Source organism: Narcine bancroftii, chromosome 4 (genome assembly GCF_036971445.1).
Source record: "Narcine bancroftii isolate sNarBan1 chromosome 4, sNarBan1.hap1, whole genome shotgun sequence".
NCBI classification, from domain to species: Eukaryota; Metazoa; Chordata; class Chondrichthyes; order Torpediniformes; family Narcinidae; genus Narcine; species Narcine bancroftii.
In genome coordinates this window covers 125940888-125964701 of record NC_091472.1, presented here as the reverse complement: position 1 = coordinate 125964701, position 23814 = coordinate 125940888, and the positions used below count along the sequence as shown (strand labels likewise).

At 40.6% G+C, this 23814-nt stretch overlaps 1 protein-coding gene across 1 annotated transcript in view; it reads right to left on the bottom strand.

Annotated features, from left to right (window-relative positions):
• The window catches only part of LOC138762388 (protein phosphatase Slingshot homolog 1-like), a 55631-nt gene that overhangs the window by 11489 nt on the left and 20328 nt on the right, over window positions 1-23814 (bottom strand). Inside the window, 10 exon segments of the mRNA XM_069936154.1 lie at window positions 210-349; window positions 1431-1444; window positions 5996-6035; window positions 7280-7408; window positions 7967-8014; window positions 8016-8061; window positions 8360-8554; window positions 10216-10281; window positions 18125-18193; window positions 19481-19602. Of these exon segments, the coding sequence (XP_069792255.1) occupies window positions 210-349; window positions 1431-1444; window positions 5996-6035; window positions 7280-7408; window positions 7967-8014; window positions 8016-8061; window positions 8360-8554; window positions 10216-10281; window positions 18125-18193; window positions 19481-19602 (869 nt within the window).

Sequence of the window (23814 nt, the reverse complement as noted above, 5' to 3'; positions counted from 1 at the left end):
ACAGTCTAGCCTTCCAGGTTTTTCTTGCAGAGACAAGACCTCTTAGTGTACATATTAGTTTATTAAAGCTGTCTTATATTTGCACTGCTGGTGTGGTTATAGTCAGTACAACTAACAACTAGTTCACTAGGTATTTTGATCCTGGTGATTTAGCTTCTGTAATCAAATAATCATTTTTACCATCATGCAAAATTTGTTCTGCCACCTACTTAGCTTTGGTTATGAAGTTATATGCATCATTCCAATATGCCAGTAAGTTGGTAGAATCTTCATCAAACACTCGTATGTTGTGGTAACAGAATAATCCAGAAAAGAAGTTGTCTATTTCCCTAGTTACATTTAGGATGTACTGAACATTGCAAGGAATCAGAGAAGTTAAGTTGAGGAATTTCTTGATAATTGCTTTGTTTTTAATCGTTCACTTCATTAAAGAACCAGCCACCAGGTTGATCTAAATATGTGGCATAATAGAAGTTTTGACATTTTGGTTCTTTGTCTCAATTTACATCTAAAAACTTGGAACTTTGCACGTATCCCAAGTTAGTTTGGATAGATGCTTGATGTTTTACAATTAGCTCAAATGCCATTGATTAGAGAGGGAAAATAAAGTCTTGGTGTTGTGTGTACACATCTCCTCAGTCAATAAAAATTAACTTAACAGATCTTTGTTTCATTGAAAGGTTTTGTCAATTTGTCAATTAATGAAGATGTTGTTATAATAAAGGATAAGGAACACATTTGGTTACAGTCTTTCACATACTAGCTACAAAAACCTGTAACATTCAAGTTGCTTTATCAGATTAATGGAAAGGAATTTGTGAAATAAACAAGATACAATGATTTTAAAAAAAGCTTGATTGATTGTACAGCATTTTTACTGAAGGTGGACTTCAGGAATAGTTTAAAGGCTATTCATTGAACAACTATCAAGTTTCAGCTTGTGATTTATCTTGTCAAAACAAGTATGGTTTCCTTTTAACAGCATCACTACTGAAAAGAGATTGATTATATTCCTACAGGTTTTACTTAATAGCATGTGGTATTCACCATGAAAGTTAAGGATTTGCTATACATCCTGATAGTATGTCACTAGGGTCTCTTAATTATTTTTTTCAGATACACCCAAGTGGATCCTGTCCAGGTGCATCACAGCTTGGTACAGGAACTGCTCTACTGAAGACTGCAGAGTGGTAAACACAGTTCAGGCCTCCATGTTATCAACTCCATTTATAATTCCCACTGTCTTTGGAGAGTTGCCAAATGATTAAAGGACTCATCCCACCATGGTCATCCTCTCCTTTCTTCCAACCTGCCCTTAAATTTACTTGAATTGTTTATGACACTTCCCTCCATCCTTGATCTATCTTATTCATCTCAAGGGACAAACTATTCACTAATATCTATTATACAACTAACTGACCCTCATTGGCACCTGGATTATTACCTCTTCCTAACCTGTCCCTCACACAATGCTTTCACCTCATCTGTAACCAAGATAAGGCCAGGATGTCCTCATTCATTTTTCAAAAAATATTTTATTTTTGATTTTCCATTATTAAACCAGGAGAACTGTTACAGAGCATATCAATATCTGCCAGCAATCTACATATATATGTTTCTTTTCCCCCCCCCCCCCAAGAGAGAAGAAAAAGTAGAGATAACAAGAGAGGAAGAAAAAGAAAGAGAAGGAGTAAAGAAAGGGAGGCTTAGGTGTTGTGTTGGCACTTCCAGTGTGTATCCATAGCTGTGGAGCCACCCCCTTGTATAGCTACTTTTCTTGATCATCTATTGGTGATTCTCTGTCTTTTTGTCAGGGTGCGGCTACATTCGTGCTCCTATGTACTTCAGATATGGCTGCTATATTTTAAACAAAGGTGCTGTGTCGGTTCATAAGATTATGCGTAATTTTTTTCCATGGGAATATAGCTATGCATCTCAGTAATTTACTTGCTGATATGAAGAGGGGAGTCAGACTTCCAGATCATTATTATGCATTTTTTGCTATGGCCAAAGATATAAATATGAATTAAATTTGGAATTTGGTTAATTTGTAGTTTATGTCCATAAGGTACCCTAGAAGATACAATGTTGGGTCCGGCAGGAAGGCTATCCTCATTATTTTAGTTAGTAAGTCAACTAAATCCTGCCAAAATGGGGCTACCTTTACACAGGACCAGGTTGCTTGAATGAATGTTCCCTGCTCCACTCCACACATAAATCAGATTTCTGACACCTCTGGTTTTGCCTTGTGGATTTTTGGGGTGTGAGGTAGACCTGGTACAGAAAGTTTTATTAGACCAGTCTGTATCTATAGTTGATAACTGTTGTCACACTGTCTTTATAACAGTCTGACCAATATCTTTCGTCAATTGTAATGCCCAGGTCCAACTCCCATGTTTCCTTTGATCTGGACCTTGGAGTACCGAGTACATCCTTAATAAAAAATTTGGGTGCATTTTCCAGTCTAATTAACCCTTTAACCTCACTAAGTGTAGGTGGGGTCATTGTAGGGCCCCACCTGTTCCTTAGGAATTATCTTAATTGGAGGAAACAGTGAAAGGTCCCATAAAACAAATTGTATTTGCCCCTTAGCCACTCGAAAGACATAAGGTGTCTCCCTTTGTAGCAGTCCTCCATATGTCGGATCTTCTGCCGGTGCCAAATCTCCAAGATTTTATTGCTCTTGTTTATGGTCATCAATTCATTTTGGTGGTGCCTTAGGCGATATTTCCTCTTTCTTTTCAAAACATTTGTTGATCTTTTGCCAGACTTTAATCAGATGTTTCAGTATGGGTCATCCATTATTTTGCTATTAATTTAGCATCTTCTTTGTATATGAAATCCTTTACCATCCTCTCCCCCAATTGCATGGAATCCCATTTTCATCCAGGTGGATGGTTCCCCTCCCTCAAAGAGGGATGCAAGGAACTTCAACTGAGCTGCAAGATAATATTTCTTAAAATCAGGCAAACTTAGACCCCGCACCCCCTGAAGCTGCAGTCCCATGTTAACTTTTTCAGGGCTTTCTGGGTACTTACCCATTCCAAATAATTTCCTTTTATTGCCATTGAGTGGCTAAAAAAAAGATTGTGGCAATGGAATTGGCAAAGATTGGAAGAGGTATTGGAGTCCTGACGTCACCTTCATTTTTATGTGGTTGATCTTTCACATTAAGGTGATGGGCAGATCCCTCCATCTCATTAAGTCGTCCTCAATCTTCTCAAGCATGGGGGGTAGTTGAGTTTGTACAAGTTTTCCAGGTTACTATCAATATTGATTCCTAGATATTCTATAGCTCCTGCCTACCAACTGAAGTTGCTGTTACTTCCGGGTCAAATATAGTTGGCAATTCACCATTACAAATCTCTTGGTTGGGTCTGTAGCTTCACCACTCACTATCACTGGGACCCTTTTGTGTATTAAAATGGCTACCCCCCTAGCCTTGGAACCAAAGGAGGAGAATACCTGTCCCACCCAGTCCCTTTTGAGTTGATCATGTTTCTTTTTCATCAAGTGCATTTCCTTTAAGAATATTATCTCTGCTTTCAGGTTTTTTTTTAAAGGTGTGCAGGACCCGCTTTCTTTTTATGGGTCTCTTTAAGCCATTCACATTAATACTAATAAATTTGAAGGTCTTATTCATTTGTGTTTCTATATATCTTTTCATCTTCACAGCATCCTCATTTTTATGTCTTGAATGGTGCCCTCATCACGCCCTTCCGTCGTTCATTGTCTCTCCATGCCAACATCCACACCAGCCACAAAGAGAGAAAGAAGAATAAAGATAAACACACTGCAAAGCAAAATTCCCTCTCCCCTCTTCCTGTAAACAAGCCTAGCTGAAATAAAGTAAACCTTAAAAAAACCCCAATATGTCAAAATTATCAAGCAAAACATTCAAAATATTCCCATCTTCTGTTTTGGCATCTCTCCTCTTTGCTCCTGAATCATTTCCCCTCCTATTTTGAGTCTCCTCATCTACCATCTTCTCTCTTGCCTGGACCATGCTGCAGCCTTCATAGCCTCTTCCGCCTCGACCTCCCATTATTTTCCCCATTTACATATTTTTAAAGAAAAAAAACAAGGAAAAGTACATAACCCTCCAATCGTTGCAAACTTTGTCAAAACCCCGGCTACTTTGTTCAACAATATCCTCAATCGCCTTGGTTATTTTCATAAGTCGATAATTGTAGGACTGTAATGACCCCTCTTTGTCTCAAAGTTTCTCAGGCATTCTGTCCATGGCTCCTTCAGGGGTTCGATTTAGCCTGTATTTTTGCAGGCTTACATACTTTTTCGTAGTTCCCAGGTGCATAGCATAGCGTCCTGTGGTTCCTTGAAATGTTTCCTCTCCCTTCCTGGTAGCATGATTTTTAGGGTGGCTGGGTACGGCATCACCTACTCAACATTTTTTGTCACTCAGTATTTTCTTCACTTGGTCAAATTCTTTTCTTTGTTTTAGCAGTGTAGGACTTAGGTTAGGGAAGAACATCAATCTTTCCCCCTGGAATTCCACCGGCTCCCTGTCTCCCTTGATTGGGTCATCACTACCCTTAGCACAGTTTCCTGCACCCGGCTACTAATAAACTGGATCAGACCCGGCCTCGGTTGTCGGTTTGGGGTGGGGCAGGGGCTGAGTATCTGATGGGTCCTTTCTATGGCTGGGAGGCCTCTGAATTGCTCCATTCCCAACAGTTCGGGGATCCAGTTTTCAAAGAACTCCACTGAGTCCTTCCCTTCCTCACCCTCTTTCAGGCCCAGTCGTCTAATGTTATTGCATCAAGTGTAATTTTCTAGATATTCTAACTTATCTATCAGCTGTTTTTTTTCAACAATCCACACATCAGCTGTATTTTCCAGTCTTTCCTGAACATCCACCATCTTGTCTTCCAGGGCTCTGACACTATTTATCAGAGTCCCAATTGAAGCTCACAGGTTGAGCAGGCCCTCCAAGACCTCTTTTAATCTGGCATCCAGTCGTTGTTCCACACCTCCGATCTGGATTGTCAGCGACTGCACCACTGCCAGAATATCATGGTCGGGCGAGCCCGAAGTCACAGGCTTTGTCCTCGTGACTTCCATGCTAGGCCCTGCTGGTAGCACGGAACCTGCAGGTCGCCAGCGTCGAATGAGTTTTCACTCGATGTTGACTGGTCTCAACCTTTTGTCGCTTGCTTCTTGCTCTTCCTGACCATCTTGCTTCAGAGTGGGTAAGTTGAATTTCTTTTTTTGATTATATTTTCCCTGTTTTAGAGGCTTTTAGACGGCCACATTGACCACCGCCAGTGGGCTGATAACGCCTCAAACCGTGCATCTTGGCGCCTCACAGTTTGGCGGGCAGCAACCTCCTTTGAAGAAGACCGCAGAGCCCACCTCACTGACAAAAGGCAAAGGAGGAAAAACCCAACACCCAACCCCAACCAACCAATTTTCCCCTGCAACCGCTGCAACCGTGTCTGCCTGTCCCGCATCGGACTTGTCAGCCACAAACGAGCCTGCAGCTGACGTGGACTTTTTACCCCCTCCATAAATCTTCGTCCGCAAAGCCAAGCCAAAGAGAGAGAGACGGGAGCTCTCTGGGCACGTCTTTTCAGCCTCTCAGCATCACGTGACTTCCCAGGTTGTCCTCATTCTTTAATAAATGTGGATTCTCACTAACTGTTATTGATAAAGCCTGCAGCTGTATCTCCTCTATTTCTTGTACTTCTGCCCTTATCCCACCTCACCCAAGCCAGAGAAAGGACAGAGTCCCTCTGGTTCTCACTTTCCACCCTACCAGCCTCCATATCAGTCACATTTATTGTGACATTTCCACCAAATTCAGCATGATCCCACTACTAGCCAGATCTTCCAAGCTGCTCAAGATTATTGTAGCTTTACTGTTTCTCCACTGTTTTTATAATGTAAATTGCCAGGACACTTAGTTTCGAGAGCTGATGCAATAATTAGAAAAAGAAAATGTGATAAAAGTATACTCTAATTATCTTGTCCTTACCCTGTAGCTCTTCCAAATTTGAAGCATTCCACTCTGAACCCTAAAATGACAATTACTTGTTTTAATCTTTTAAACAATTTGACAACAATAAGATTTTAAATTTGTATTTGTTTACTCAATGAGTTTTATTAATTATTTAAATCTATTTGAACTGTTTAGAATGAGTCTGATTTTCTGAAGTTGATATAGTGAAGTCTCTCTGGTACAGAGGGCAGGCTGATCAGGTCTCCATATTGGAAATAAATTGGTGTGGGTGGGTGAGCCAGATCTGATCCAGAGGATCATTAAGTTCAAGAGTAATCCATTTAGGCACTCCATTATTTTAAGTATAGCACCATTTGTTACAATTTATTCTATATATCACTAGTTTGCACAATTCCTGAGAAAGACTTGTTCATTTTTTAACCTTCTTATTGCAATACACATCAATTTTAATTAAAAAATGTAACAAGCAGAATATGAGGGCAGAGCTTGTCAGTCAGAAATAATGAACAACTTGAATGAGCCATGTGTAGTCAACCTATTTTTTCTTTTCCATTCAGATATTGATCAACATGTTCCATTTCAAGTATTTTCCACTTTTATCAATTGTGCACTAATGTTTGTAAAAAAAACCCTAAATTTTCTTAGGAGTGTAATTCTTGTATTTGGCCTGATAATAAGATCAGAAGATGCAAACCAAGATACATTTAGGATCTCCTTTTTCATATACTTGGTATCAACTGCATCAATCAGAACGATTTTTTTTTTGTTTGGCAGGTGGACATGTTCTCAGCTCGTACTGAGCCATTTTAATAATGGGTTTGTGATCAGCAATGGTGAAAGGTCTCAGAGACTAATGAGTATCAACTGTGTACCAGAGGTTATATTTCATCTATTTGTAATGAATGCATTCATCAATTCTATTGCTTAAATCAGAACATTCCAAAGTGGTACCTGAATTCTCTTCCTCTGACTGTAAAAGGCGCTTCAGGCAATTTCTCTGATGGCAAATCTGTCTGCCTTATGGCAGATGACAGCAAATTCTGTGTAATATTGTACTATTTTTATTATATGACATTAAATGAATCCTGAATCTTGAAAAATATGACAGTGAGCTAAGGTACAAAAAAAAAAATGGGCTGAAACAGATTATAAGAGGAGGATTTTGGGATGCAATCATTTGAAATTCACTGTTTATTTCTATGTATCAAAAATTACATTCCTCTAAATGTATGATTTTGTATTTGAGTGAACCTTCACTGCAATGAAATAATCTGCAGAATAGCCATGGGAAAACCTTACCAAATAAAGGTGATCAAATATCAGGGAAGCTTTATCCATTTGTCCTAAAATGATGAGCATTTCATTATCAATAAATCCTTTGTATTCCCTCAGATTGCAATTCATTTCTTTTTCTAACTCATTACGAATCTGTAAGTGAAAAAAAATCTTTAGTAACGCATTATGAAATAATGTATACATTTTATTGTTTCCAATTTCCCTCCTATCTGAATCATACCAACTCATTTTGGGTTTGAAATCTGTGACTCCTGTCTGATGACTCTTTCAATAAGGATTTTTTTGCACATGAATCTAATCATGTTTAATGTAGAAAATACCTCAACTGAGCCCATCAGGATCTTTACCATATACACAATTGTAAACTTTCCATCAGGGTTTTGCATTGCAATAACATTGGACAATTGGACAAATTTAATCTCCTACTCCACTGAAGACAATTGGAAGCTAGTTGCCATGCCTGATGTTGCTCCAAATGAAATCAACCTCAAAAGATCATGAATTAAGATTTTGATCTATGCATCTGTATATAGGATGTTTCAATGCAAGTTATTCTTGATTAGGATGAAAGCAAACATGAAATAACACCCATTTCCCCTGAACATGTTTAAATTGTTCTTCCAAAATATTTTGTCAATCATTTGACAGTAATATTAATACAATTCTTTTAAAGAAATTTTAAATTCTTACTTCTTTAGAAGTGACATTTTCCAAATCTTTGCTCATCATTATGCCATATTAATTTAGCTCTTATCAATTGTTCGATGAGCTCACTCTCTGTTGGTCTGTAAAAAAGATGCAGAAGGAAATAGATCTTGCTCGCCACCTATCTTTCATGCATATTAAAATACAATATGCTCCAAGTGGAAAAAAGGTTCATGGATTAAGGTGTCACAAGTCTTGAATCAAACCATGTTCATAGAAAACTTTCAGTTTTAATCCCACTCTATGCTGAGTGAGTTTATTTCATCGACAATGTTAGGGCAGTAGCATGCCACTCCTAATGTTACTCCAAAGGGATGCAATTTCAACTGAAGCAAAAAAAAAGACGCAAAAATTTTGAAACTCAAAATCTTCACTCAATTATCATCAAAAATAGGGGGTGAGTCAGCCCGCATGGATTGCAGGTCTTGCATTGCATTCCATTCATTAATACAGCTCTGCTTAGAGTTCATGCAACTCTCGTAGTAACTGGCCCAAGTCAAAGCAATTCCTGATGGGTAATAATTGTACCTACGAGCTGTCTCACAGGATTTGTGGAGAATCTGTAGTGCTGACCTTAAATAAATAAAGAAGACATGCGTTAAACATTTTAAACTCTGTAACCTTGAAAATAGATATCTATCACCTTAATTTTGACAAAAGTCATGCTCCCTTGCAAAGTAAAATGAAAATCTGGTAACCCCTCAGTAACTATTCTGCTGTTAAATTGTGACTTCCATGCTAGATCATCAAATATGTCCTTCTACCATATGTGTCCATCAAACAATGTGGCTTTCCTTCTACCACTATCAACCCAGCATTCACCCACATATCCTCCTTTACCCATACATCTGCCTTAGCCCCTTCTGCCCTGCGTGCAACAATGACACGATTCCCCTTGTCTTCACCTACCACCTCACCAGCACATCCTCTCCGCTATTTCCACCACCTACTGCATGATCCCACCACTAGACACATATTTCCGTCTCTGCCTTCCGCAGGAACCTCCCCCTCCGTGATTCTCTTGTCCACTCCTCCCTCCCCACTTGGGACCTACCCCTGTGACCACAGGAGATGCTCCACTTGCACCCACACCTCTTTCCTCAGCACCATTTGAGGCCCCAAAACAGTCCTTCCAAAGTGCAGCAACATTTCACTTGTGAATCTGCAGGGTCATCTACTGCATCCGGTGCTTCCGCTGAGGTCTCTTCTTGATCAGAGAGACTGGATGCAGACTGGGAGATCGTTTTGTTGAGCACCTCAGCTCTATCCGCTGCAATACAATTCTCCATACCAATCCCTTGCTGACATGTCTAACCATGGTCTCATGCACTGCCAGACTGAGACTACCCATAAATTGGAGGAACAACTCCTCATCTTCCAACTGGGTACCTTCCAATCAGATGGCATTAATATCGACTTCTCTGGCTTTCGTTAAAGCCCCCCACCCACTTCTCCCCTGTCGACTCTCCCTTCCCTGTCTCCTTTTACACAGACATGATAAATTCTACCTAGTCCTTTATCTCATCCAATCAACAACTTTTGTTGGTCTGGATTCCTCCCCCATGTTTGAATTCTGAGACTTTCCTGCTTCTGCCTTTTCTGATTTTTCCTTGAAGAAGGGTTCGGGCCTGAAATGATGTCAATACATCTTTGTCTCCTTTAGATGATGAAAAGACCAGTTGAGTTCCTCCAGCATTGAGGTGTGTTTACTACAATCATAGCATCTGCAGCCTATTGTGTTTCACTATTTCATAACTCTGATGACCGTGACATGAGCAGATAATTTTCTCATTCATCAGATGTACATGTTATAAAATGGATCTATAATCTGATAAAAATGAAGTGAATGGAAATAAAATGTACAAATGAAACATCTTGGTCTGGCATTCTGTGCTCCAGCAGTTCCATGGCCCAGCATGTTTTGAATCTGTAGTTCAGATCTATAGCTAATCAACTCACTCTTGAAAGGTCTAACTAATATCTAAAATTGATCTGTCCTAAACTGCAGCTAATTAAACTAGGGGCCTTTTGTGATTTCAGCTGATAGTATTTTAAGTTTATTGAAACTTTAGTTTAAGGATAGTTGTAGGAACACTTATGTCGCTGGGGGAATCGTAATACTTTAAAACAACAGTTCTCATGCCCAGGGAAGATGATCAGTGACCATTTTCTGTCTTCTGCATCAGTCAAGTCACAAGGGTACCATACTGAAGAGTTTTAACTGTTTTACTTACCACATGGCCTGAACAGAGACTGGCTTGAAGATAAGAAGGCGGTCTGCTGTACGCACACTGAACCCACTGACACAAAAAAAATTACATAACATATAACATAACATAACAATTACAGCACGGAAAAAGGCCATTAGGCCCTTCTAGTCCGCACCGAACCAAACACCCCTTTCTAGTCCCACCTCCCTGCACAATGCCCATAACCCTCCATCTTCTTCTCATCCATATACCTGTCCAACCTTTTCTTAAATAATACAATTGACTCCGCCGCCACTATTTCTCCCGGAAGCTCATTCCACACGGCTACCACTCTCTGAGTAAAGAAGTTGTCCTCTTGTTTTAATCTTTCCTCCTCTTAATGGAAATAGTCTATCCACATCCACTCTGTCTATCCCTTTCATAATCTTAAATACTTCTATCAAATCCCCTCTCAACCTTCTACGCTCCAAAGAATAAAGACCCAATCTGTCCAATCTCTCCTTATACTCTAGATGCTTAAACCCAGGTAACATTCTGGTAAACCTTCTCTGCACTCTCTCCACTCTGTTTATATCCTTCCTATAATTAGGCGACCAGAACTGCACGCAGAACTCCAAATTAGGCCACACCAACGTCTTATACAATCTCAACATCACCTCCCAACTCCTATATTCCATGCAATGATTGATAAGGCCAGCATACTAAAAGCCTCCTTCACCACCCTATTCACGTGAGTTTCTACCTTCAGGGAACGATGTACCGTTACTCCTAAATCTTTCTGCTCTTCTGTATTCCTCAATGCTCTCCCATTTACCACGTATGTCCTATTCTGATTCTTCTTACCAAAATGAAGCACCTCACACTTATCAGCATTAAATTCCATCTGCCATTTTTCAGCCCACTTTTCTAAGCAGCCCAAATCCCTCTGCAATCCTTGAAAACCTTCTTCATTATCCACTATTCCACCTATCTTAGTATCGTCTGCATATTTACTAATCCAATTCACCACCCCATCATCTAGATCATTAATGTATATAACGAACAACAATGGGCCCAATACAGATCCTTGAGGCACACCACTGGTCACCGGCCTCCAACCTGACAGACAATTATCCACTACCACTCTCTGGCCTCTCCCTTTCAGCCAATGTTCAATCCATTTGACTATCTTAAAATTTATACCTAAAGACTGCACCTTCCTAACTAACCTTCCATGTGGTACCTTATCGAAGGCCTTACTGAAGTCCATATAGACAACATCCACTGCGCTACCCTCATCCACGTTCCTAGTCACCTCTTCAAAAAATTCAATCAGATTGGTCAAACATGACCTTCCTCCCACAAATCCATGTTGAGTGCTCCTGATCAGACCCTGTCTATCCAGATGTTTATAAGTACTATCTCTAAGAATTTTCTCCATTAATTTACCTACCACAGACGTCAAACTTACAGGCCGGTAGTTGCCAGGCTTCCTCCTTGAACCCTTTTTAAATAACGGAACCACATGCGCAATGCGCCAATCCTCCGGCACTATCCCCATATCTAATGACATTTGGAAAATTACCACCAGAGCCTCTGCTATTTCCTCCTTCACTTCTCTCAATGTCCTGGGGAAGATCCCGTCTGGTCCCGGAGACTTATCCACCTTTATATTCTTCAAAAGCCTTAAAACTACACCTTTTGTAATCTCTATATTCCCCATATTTACCCAATTTGCTTTTTTTATCTCACATCTCCCAATATCCTTCTCCTTAGTGAATACCGAAGAAAAGAAACTGTTCAATATCTCCCCCATTTCTCTAGGCTCCACACACAGTTTTCCGCTCTGATTTTCTAAGGGACCAATTTTGTCTCTAGCTTTCCTCTTACCATTAACATATTTGTAGAACTCTTTTGGATTAGTTTTCACCCTGCTTGCCATAGTTTTCTCGTACCTTCTTTTAGCTTTCCTAATTCCTCTCTTAAGATTCCTCTTACATTCAATGTATATTTCAAACATCTCCTTAACTCCATGCTTCTTATATCTAATGTATGCCTCCCTTTTTCTTCGAACCAAGTTTCCAATATTCCTTGAAAACCACGGCTCTCTCAAACCTTTTGCCCCTCCTTTTAACCTAACAGGAACATAAAGCTTTTGCACTCTCAAAATCTGATCTTTAAAAGACTTCCATCTCTCTACTACATCCTGCCCATAAAACAAACTGTCCCAATGCACACCCTGCAAGTCCTTTCGCATCTCCTGAAATCTAACTTTTCCCCAATCAAAAACCTCAATCCTTGGCCCTGATTTCTCTCTTTCCATAATGACATTGAAGCTGATGGCATTATGATCACTGGACCGGAAGTGCTCGCCAACACTAACCTCCGTCACTTGACCCATCCCATTTGCCAACAGTAGATCTAACACTGCTCCTTCTCTGGTCGGCACCTCTACATATTGTTGTAAAAAACTATCTTGCACACATTTCACAAACTCTAACCCATCCAGTCCTTTCACAAAATGTGTTTCCCAATCTATATGTGGAAAATTAAAATCTCCCATAATTACAACCCTGTGCTTATCACGAATATCTACTATCTCCCTACAGATTTGCTCCTCTAGGTCTCGGTCCCCTCCGGGTGGTCTATAATACACCCCTACAAGTGTAACCTCTCCTTTCCTACTCCTCAGTTCCACCCAAATAGCCTCCGTGGATGTGCCCTCTAATCTATCCTTCCTAGGCACCGCTGTAATATTCTCCTTGACAAGCAATGCAACCCCACCTCCTCTTGCCCCTCCGACTCTATCACACCTAAAACAACGAAACCCAGGGATATTCAGTTGCCAATCACATCCCTCCTGTAACCATGTCTCACTAATCGCTACCACATCATACTTCCAAGAATCAATCCACACCTTCAGCTCATCCACCTTTTTTACAATACTCCTGGCATTAAAATATATGAATTTCAGAGATTTCCCAATTTTTAATCCCTGTTTTCCCTCATCTTTAATAACAGCATTATTTACTTTTCCTGCCAATTGCCCTTCATCTTCTTCCAGAGCATTTCCCTTCTCTATCACCTGCCCATCCATATTCAAATACTTACTACAAACTTTCTTTGTTTGCATTCTAACCTTCTCCTTACTGCTCTGTACTATTTTGTTCCCTCCCCCCAACCATTATAGTTTAAAGGATCCTGAGTAGCCCTAGCAAATACCTCTGCCAGGATTCTGGTCCCCCTGGGATTTAAGTGTAACCCGTCCTTACTGTACAGGTCACATCTCCCCCAAAAAAGGTCCCAGTTATCCAGAAACTTAAAACCCTGCCCCTTACTCCACCCCTTCAGCCACGTGTTAATCCTCCACCTCATCCTATTTCTATTCACACTGTCACGTGGCACAGGGAGTAATCCAGAGATTACCCCCTTTGCGGTCCTTCTTTTTAACTCCCTACCGAACTGCCTGTACTCACTTTTTAGGACCTCTTCTCTAATTCTCCCTATGTCATTGGTACCTACATGTACCACGACCTCTGGCTCCTGTCCCTCCCACTTTAGGATATCTGGGACACGAGCACCAATATCCCGGACCCTGGCACCAGGGAGGCAAACCACCATCTGGTTCTCCTTGCTGCGTCCGCAGAATCCCCTATCCGTCCTCTTAACTATGGAGTCTCCTACCACAATTGCCCTCCTCTTCCCTTCCCTCTCTTTCTGAGCTACAGGGGCCGACCTCATGCCAGAGGCTCAGCCACTGTCGCTCCCCCCAACCTTGATGTCCCCCTCAACAGTACTCAAAGAGGCATACTTATTGCTGAGGGTTACATTCACAGGGCTCCTCTCTGGTATCTTACTGTTTTTTGTCCATCTCCTGACAGTTACCCACCTTTCATCCTCCCGTGGCCCTGGCGTGACCACCTGGCTGTAACTCCTGTCTATGACTTCCTCTGTTTCCCTAACCAGCCTGAGGTCATCGAGCTGCAGCTCTAGTTCCCTAACACGGTCCCTGAGAATCTGCAGCTCGACACACCTAGTGCAGATATGGACATCCGAGAGTCTGGAAGACTCCAGGACCTCCCACATCCGGCACTCCCGACAACACACAGCCTTAACACTCATCCCTTACCCCAATGAAGTAGTAATAAAGACTATCTTAGCTTTCTCTCCACCTGGATCCAGATCTCGGTAACACTCATCCCTTACCCCAATGAAGTAGTAATAGACTATCTTAGCTTTCTCTCCACCTGGATCCAGATCTCAGTAGATACAAAACATTAGGGTTAGGGTCAGCATTCTTCAAGATGCAAGTTCACTTCAGAATTCTGAAATGTCATTTAGTGATCTGAATGTTTAAAATTTTGGACTTCTTTTCATTAAACAGTGGAATGAACTCATTCACCAATTAGTTCCTTTTTAAAACATACCTGATAGTCATTTGTTTGGCATGAAGCAAAACTGTGGCTCTTAGTAAAACTTCAGAATGCTATTTATGATTTTCTGAACAATGCACAAGTGGAAATAGGTTCTGTAAAAGTACATTATGTGGCGGAGTAAACATACCTTTTTCAGACTGACAAGTTATGACCAGTAGTGGTTTGCAGCTATCAATGTTTGGACCTCAGTTCTTCACAATCTCAACAGGGGCTAAAACACACTTAAGGGGTCCACAGACTGAAATCATAATTTTTTTTGTTTTCTATGAAGTCAGTAAGAGAGAAGTCCAGACAAAACTAACTAAACTTGACTGCTTCACAGGGAAGGAAGCTCATAAGCTTTGAGCAGAGTCCTAAAGGGGCCATACCCAAAAATAATTTGAGAATGGCTGATCTGGAACAATGATTTGGCAGAAGAGACCAAATGTCATATTTCCAAGTTTGGGAAAAATGAGATATTATCTACCATGGTGCACAAAATAGAAAATTAAGTTATTGTTAAATGGTAAGAAATTGGATAAGATCAATAGGATCCAGCTGACCATGTATACAAGGCGGGAAACTCAACATGTGGATTCTGCAAGCAATCAGAAATGATTGTAAATGACAAACAATTTTTAATTACAAGTGGTTTTGAATCCATCAACAAAGATGTCTTCCTGCAATTCGATGGAGTAGAGTAAGGGTCTCCAAAGTGGTCAACATCATCCCCCAGGGGTCGATGGGATTCTCTGGGGGGGTGAGGGAGGGTCAGTCAATGAATGCCAAAGGAAGGGGATTGTTGAGTTAACGTGGGGAAGTTGATTTAAAACAGTGCCTCTATACCAGCCCCCACCCTGTCATGAACATTCATGTACCACTGTCATCCTTCCCCAGCCAGCACTTCGAGCATTGCCGTCATCTTTCACCCTCTTCGTGCGTGGACCAGTTGGCATGCGCAGCCTGCAGAACCCAGGAAGCTCCATTTAACAGATAAGTGCCATTTCTGCCACTTAATTTGTCCTCTAATTGTGGATATAGGACCTACACCCCCAGAAGGAAGTCAAATTAACATCCAGCTTGAGGTGGCGCTGGACAGAGGATAGAGGGTTCAAAAGCTGGACTGTCCAGTCTAAAACTGAACATCTGGCCAGCCTACCCAGCATCCCCCCCAGCCACCCCCCTCATCCAGCGCCGGGATTTCATGCCTGGGAGTCGATGAGGACCATGTAGTCCCTGAAGAGGTCGATGGTCTAAAAATGTTTGGGGGTTTCCTGAAGCAGATTGTACATTTTTGGACTCTTTACCTACTGAGGGAAAACAGTGAAAATTAAACATACTAGTTCCTGGATGGAAGGTTTACTACATGATGAGAGACTGAGTTGACACGGAAGTATTCTCTCGTTCAAAAGAATGAGAGATCTCACTGAAAGTTACAAAATTCTTAACACATAGATGACATATTCCCTTGCCAAAAGAGCCTATAATCTGGGTATATAGTCTCTAAAGTGGCAGGGCTGTTCATCATGCAGAACGCAATGAATCTTTAGAATTCTTTACCTCAGAGGCCCTTGCAGGCTTAATTTTGCAACCTTACTAAGCATACCTGGTACATTTACAAACCAAGATGTTACTATCAGAATTTATCGTCACGAACATGTCACAAAATGTGTTGTTTTGCAATATCATCACTGTGTAATTATTGCTATCAAACTGTATTTAAAACTAAATAAATTAGGCCAAAAATAACAAAAAGTGAGGTTGTGTCTATGGTTCATTGTCTGTTCAGAAATCTGATGGCAGAGGGGAAGAACCTGTCCTTGGGCCGCTAGGTGTTCATCCTAGACTCCTGTCCCTCCTTCCCGAAGGTAGCAGAGCAAGGTAATGAGGATCCTTAAGGATAGAGGCTGCTTCTTAAAACACCACCTTCTGTAGATGTCCTTGATGGAACGGAGATTGCTGCCTGTGATAACGCTGGCTGAGTTCACCACACTAGTTTTTTTTCTTGTTCTGTGCATTGGCACTTCCATACCAAACAGTGATGTAACCACGGTACACCTGTAAATATTTACAAGTGCATTTGGTGATATACCAAATCTCCTCAAACTACTCATAAATCATAGCCACTGGCAAACCTTCTTCGTGATTGCATCGACATGGAGGCCCCAGGACAAATCTTCAGAGATGCTGGTATTCAGGAACTTGAAGCTCTTAGCAGTATAGATCTGATATAGATGTACCTGTACATCAGAATCAGTAAGGGTCCCAGCACTGATTTGTGTGGTGCATCAATAATCAGAGCCTTTCAATCAGAAAAACATCCAACTACCACCACCTCCAATTTGGATCCAATTAGCCATCTTGCCTTGGATTCTGTGTACCCCAAGTTTCAGGACAGCCATCCACGCAATTCCTTATCAAATGCCATATGGATGATGTTTATCTCCCCGCTTTCAATCTTCTTAGAAACATCCTCAAAAAAACCAACTAAAATTGTTACATATGATGTCCCAAATACATACTTTTAGGTATTTGTACACACAGGGCCAATTTTAAAAACAATCAAGTTAAGAATATCAACTGCACATTGAAAATTTAGAGATGTTTAGATGAAACACTGCTTTAAACATTTGAAATTACTAATACCAACATTTCTCTTGATATGATATCATACTGATATTTTTATTTGCATTTGCAATCTTCCCATCATTTTTGATGCATCTCGGCAAAGAGTCACAATAACTTTTTTTTTGTTCTTTACATTGCAGCCATAGCTCTTTACAAGATTTTGTTTGTTACAAATATAGATTACCAAGAGATATTATTGAGAGGTTTTTAACCCATCTTCAGTTCTTTGGATATCTTACATTTTCTGCATTAGATAAGCTATGTGCTGTAATGAACACCAAATTTTACAAAAGGTTTGCTGAGGTCCAGTGAAAATAGCAGGTGCTGGAAATTAAAATAAAAATGGAAAATGTTGAAAATAGGTCAGGCTAAATTTGCAGGACGAGAAACAGTTAACATTTCATGTTGAAGATCCACTGTCAGAGCTATGAAGTAGAGTTCTCAGGTTCCCAATGGGGAACCCCATCTCTCTTTCCCAGTTCTGACCAAGAGTTTTCAACTTGAAATGTTAACTCTGTTTCTCTTCCAGTGGTTTCAAACTGACCTGCTGAATATTTCCAGCATTTTCTATTTTTATGATGAAGTCCTTCTAACATAAAGATTAGACCAGGATAGACTATGGAATTAACATTATGGCAGGGGTTTATCTGATTTTACAGATACTGTAAAAACTTGACCTATAAAATTATGAGTGAATTTCAGTGCAAAAAATTCTGAATAATGGAAGTTTTCTTGAATAACCTTGAAAACTTGCAAAGCAAGTAAAACTAACAGATGAAACATTAAGGAATTCTCCATATTTAAACTCAAAATTGTAGACATTGTGGATAACAATAATACCATATTAAGTACACAATTAACTATTCCCATTTTTTCCCTTTTCATAAACAAAGCAGCAAATTGTTATTTACCTGTCTCCATCTAAGTGAATTCTTGTATCACTCCAGAGAGGAAGGGTCATTCCTATTGTGCAAATATTGCTGGAGAAAAGTAAAGACTATTTTTAAAATATAATCAGTTTAGTTAGATATCATGTATGTGTTCCAAATATATTTAAGCTTTCAGAAATAACTTAAAGAGGTAAACAACCTCAATTGCATAATGCTATAATGGTACTGTACAAGAAATAAAATAACACTAACTAGCTACAAATTGTTCATGTCAGTTGGCATCTCCAATCAACCTTAATCGTGCTGTGAACAAAAAGAGGACATGTCAGAATCAGCATTATATAACATATAGTTTTTCAATAAAGCACAGCTCTACCATTCCCTGCATTCTGCTTTTTAGTGAACAGTTTGAAAGAGACTGCTGTACCATAGTCAGCAAAGATGTGCACTGCAGTCACATCTTAAATTTAAAAAGCTTGCAGTTTTTAAAGAAGATTAGTCCTTAGGTGACAAGGGACAGCAACCCAAAATAAATCCTATTTCTCTGCATTGCAGCCACACTTCTACATTCTCTTCTACTTCCAATAGTCACCTATTGTTTTCCTTCTGTTGTAAAGTATATTGTGCTCCATGCTCCAATAGCCATTGCAAACAATTTTCCCACTTCACTTGATTCTTGAACTGATTGACCGATGCTCTCAAATATGATTCAGCAAAAGTCCCTTTGCCTATTCACCCTGCTTCACTGATAACAATGTACATAATAGCTTAATTGTTGGCATTATATTTTTGATCTTATACTTGTCTCGCTTTTGACAATTCCCAAAAATTGAAAAACAAATTGAACTTCTGCTGGATTCAGTGCATGGGATCACTCATTACAATCTCAATTTTGAGCAAGAATATCAAAAGAACAAAATAGACCTCACGACAAGCACGAAGATCATTTAAAAGTTTATGTAAGAGTCAATAACAGAAGCTGGACAAAGTCATTTGCTCACAACTTCACTGAGGTCCTGGTTCATGATGACAAAATATTTGAAAAGTTAAGTATAGGAATTTACAGCATAGCAGGAAGCAATTAATCTCTCTGTGAGCAGAATCCTTGGGGGACGAGAGCAGAATAAAAGCCAAGAATGACTGCTTTAAGGTACCTTTTAAACATAATGAGAATTTCTGTCTTTCTCATCCTTTGATAGGAAAAAAATCTTAAATTCCTCTCCAACCCTCAGTCAACTATACAATTTACTTATGAGAAATATCAAAACACTTCTCCAGGAATTTTCTCGGGTCCAATTTCTCTCGATATTCATCTCCAACTGCCACCACCTTTTTCATTCTCCCACACCCATCTCTGCAGAAGTTCACATTTCATACCTTTCTTTGCTTGGAAAATCAATTCCGAGAAGAACATTCTCCTCTGTATCCTGGTGTCCATTTGTATACACAACCACCATATAACGGATTCGATCAGATGACATACTTTCCAGAAGTACTGCCTGCACGGGCAAAATATTTTGAAAGGGTTTCAGCAAGAGATTATAGCATTTCAATTGAAGCATCATTTATCCCATTTCGACAATTTTGGTCCCTAAACTGCTTCTAGCATTGTACAAAGTTAATCCATAAGGGGTTTGTACATTCTCCCTGCATCTTTGTGGTTTTCTCCAGGGGCTCCTGTTTCTTCCCACCATTCCAAACATACCAGGGATGTAGGTTAATTGGGTGGCACAGACTCGTGGGCTAAAATGGCCTGTTACCATGCTGTATGTCTAAATTAATTTTTTTTAAAATTACTTCAAGAACATATTATTTGGAGTAAACTGGTACATCATACATGGGAAAAAAAAAGCTCTGACTGGACCAAACTTCTTGCAATGATCACATGCCTACAAAAGTATTTATGTATTTGTCAAATTAATTTGATTGCATACAAATAATCTACATTCAATTTGTAAGGAATTGACAAACTCAAACACTTAAGGTTTGCTCTAGCATGCAGGAAACTACATCAAAAGTCCAGGTCTTAGATAGAAATTGGAAGTAGGCCATTTGACCCTCCAAGCCTGTTCCAGCATCCAATCTGATCATCCAAATGGAGCACCTATTTCTGCTTAATCTGTTCTTCCATTTGAATTATATCCAACTCTTTTTTTGAAAGGTCAGGAAGAATGACTAATAGTCAAAGTTCAGATTTATTGTCTGAGTATGTAGATGACATCACATATAAACTGGAGATTCTTTTTTCCTCGAGGCAAGGCAGAATTACCACTTATTGAAATTGCAAAAAAAAACTGTACACAATTGTGATAGTACAGATCTATCACCAATGTACATAGTGTATATAGTTACTGTATCTAGACTGTACTTACAGCGATTGGCTGAGAGCTAAGCCACACCTATTATCTGGGCCTTAGAGGGTTGTGTCCCTAGCTAGGTCGGATCATTCCGGACTGGTCGGCCACCTGTGAAGAGCTCCGGTCTTTTGCTAATAAAAGCCTTGGTTTGGATCAACAAGTCTTTGGTTCTTTCGACGAGCTCTATAATTTTATTAGCAAAAGAATTTTTTTTGAAAGGTATGGAGCGTTTAACTCGGCCAGAAAAACTTGATATCGACCCACAGTCAGCTACAGCCTTCAAAGCCTTTAACTTCTGGCTGCTGAACTTTGAAAACTTCCTGAGATTCATTTTGGTAGAGGAGGATAACCAGCGTCTAACAGCATTGCTGTCTATGGTGTCCTTGAGAGTCTACGAGAACATCCAGGATGAGACCACTTACACCGCAGCCATAAAGGTACTGATCAACCAGTGAACAGAGTTCATGCCCGGCTCGTGCTTGTGTCGAGGAAGCAACAGCCCGGCGAGTCCAGCAGGGCATATTTACAAGTATTAAAGACATTGGGCAAGGACTGTAACTGTGGACAAAACTGCTACCGATATCACAAATGATCTCATCCGGGATGCCTATGTGGCCGGGCTCAGATCGAATGAAGTGAGGCTGCGCTTGCTCGAACAAGGGGTAGAAAAACTAGAGTACGTGGCCTGGATTGCAATCACAATGGAGGATGCAGCCTTAAAGTCCACCGAGCTCTCTAGGGATGGACCCCACGTTCTGATGTGAGTAGAGTGCCCTTCTACCCTATCACCCCCCGATATACTGACGGCCTGTCGGCTGCTGCTACCCTTCCCCGTGCGAACCCGAAATGTTATTTCTGCGGGAGGGACAAGCACAGCAGGTCCCAGTGCCCAGCAAGAAAAGCCAAGTGCCAGAAGTGCCTTAAAACGGCCACTTTGCTGCAGTCTGTAGGTCTAAAATGGCCGCCAGCAAACACAGTGCCTCGTGTGAAACCCAATCGCCACTATCCCATTCAAACTCTTCTTCCCCAGAGCTCTCGTCCAATGAGAGCGAGGGCTCCCCTGCACGGCAACGCCTGACGTCACGGAGACGCCGAACCCGGAAGGGGCAGCCCACCCTGGCAACCATGGTGTTGGCCCGCCTCTCGCCCCCGTGCGGAACACTCGACGCTGCCGCCGCCGCCACAGACACCCCCGGGGGCGACGCTACCGCCGCTGCTGCCACCGCCACAGACACCCCCGGGGCCGCCGCTACCGCCGCTGCTGCCGCCGCCACAGCTACCCCCAGGGCCGCCACTACCGCCGCTGCTGCCACCACCACAGCCACCCCCGGGGCCGACGCTACCGCCGCTGCTGCCGCCACCACAGCCACCCCCGGGGCCGACGCTACCGCCGCTGCTGCCGCCGCCACAGCCACCCCCGTGGCCAACCTGGTACTCACCCTAGCATCCATTGCCGACGACCGCCAGGGCCCGACCGCCGCGACCAACGACCTACCCACCGCCAATCGCGAGCAACTACAAACCCCACTACTTACCATTCACCCGCCAACGCCGCCACAACAGCACTTCCGGGAGGTCCTCCAACCTGCTCCTCGAGCGTTGACTACGTCATCCCGTGTCGTGATGTCATCCCGTTGCGTGACGCCATCGCGCAAAACTCCCCTGTCAACTGCTTCAATAACATTAAACCAGCAATGCTCTCATCCCCTCACCAGAGCAATGGAACTGATTAAAGTGCATGGACACTACACCAATTGCTTATTTGACTCTGGGTCAACTGACGGTTTTATCCAGCCAGATCTGGCTCTCTGTTGGGGACTTGACATTATCCCCACTACCCAGAGGATCTCATTAGCGACGAAGTCGCACTCGACCGGGATAAAGGGGTATTGCATCGCCACGCTGGAAGTACAGGGCGTGACGGTCACCCACTTCAAATTATTCGTCCTTCCCCAATTGTGCGCCCCAGTGTTGCTGGGATTAGACTGACATCACATATAAACTGGAGATTCTTTTTTCCTCGAGGCAAGGCAGAATTACCACTTATTGAAAATGCAAAAAAAAACTGTACACAATGTACACATGTAAACAAATAAAGAAATGTAAACAGCTGATTGTGCAATATAGAGGAAAAAACAAACAATGAAGCACAAATGTAAGAGTCCTTAAATGAGTCCCTGATTGAGTTTATTGTTTTTTTATATTTTATTTTTCCCGCATAAATATACATAGAAAAACTCTCCAATTATATATATATAATTATATATATATATAAAACTTATTTACAAAAATAAACATTTATATTGATATCAAAAATTGTATTTGAGAAGCCACTTGTATTTAAACTTTAGCAGCATTTATTATTATCCATTTTATTATTTTATTTATAATTACAATTGGGCCTCTCTATGATCCCAATATTGCTGCCATATTTTAATTAATGTCATATTTGTTCTTTAGGTTATATGTAATTTTTTTTCCCATAGGTATGCAACTATTCATCTCAGCAGTCCATGGTGCTAAATGTAGAGGGAAGTCGGATTTCCAAGTAATTCCAATACATTTCTGAGCCACTCAAAGGCTATTTTAATAAATAAAATTTGGTATTCAGTAATATCCTGGCAGAAAGGTCTCACGTTCACACACTGCTACATATCATGTAAAAACATTCCTATTTCTATCCCACACCTAAAACACATTTCTAACACTTCAAATTTTGATTTATGCGAATTCTGTGGTGTGAAATATAATTGGTGAAGGAAATTATATTGCTCTAATCCGTATCTTGCATTTATAATTGATGACATGCTATCTAAATGCTAATCAGGCATTATTACAACATTTTCATTATTACAACACTTAGATCCAACTCCGGTCTCTCTCTCAATCTCTGTAAACATGGTTTTGCACTTTCATTCTGGAGAGCATAGTTACAAATTTAGGTTGTTTGTTCCATTTCACTAATTTCAAGTGGGGCCAAATTTAGCCACATCTTTCTCTTAGGAATGATCTTAGCTGGAGAAAACAAAATAAAGTCCTATTAGCTAATTCGTATTTATTTCTTAATTGTTAAAAAGACATGAGATTCCTCCATGTAACAATCATCAATATATCTTATTCCTTTATCATACCATGAATTCAATATTTTATTACCCAGATTCATAGGCAACACATTTTTACATAATGGTATTGTTAATGATATACCTGATTTTTTTTCCTCCAATACATTCATTTACTTTTTGCCATATTCTAATTATATGTATTAATATAGGGTTATCCGTCTTTTTGAATTAACTTAACATTCCACTTATAAATAAAGTCCTTCACTCTTCTTGTATGGAATTCAATTCCATT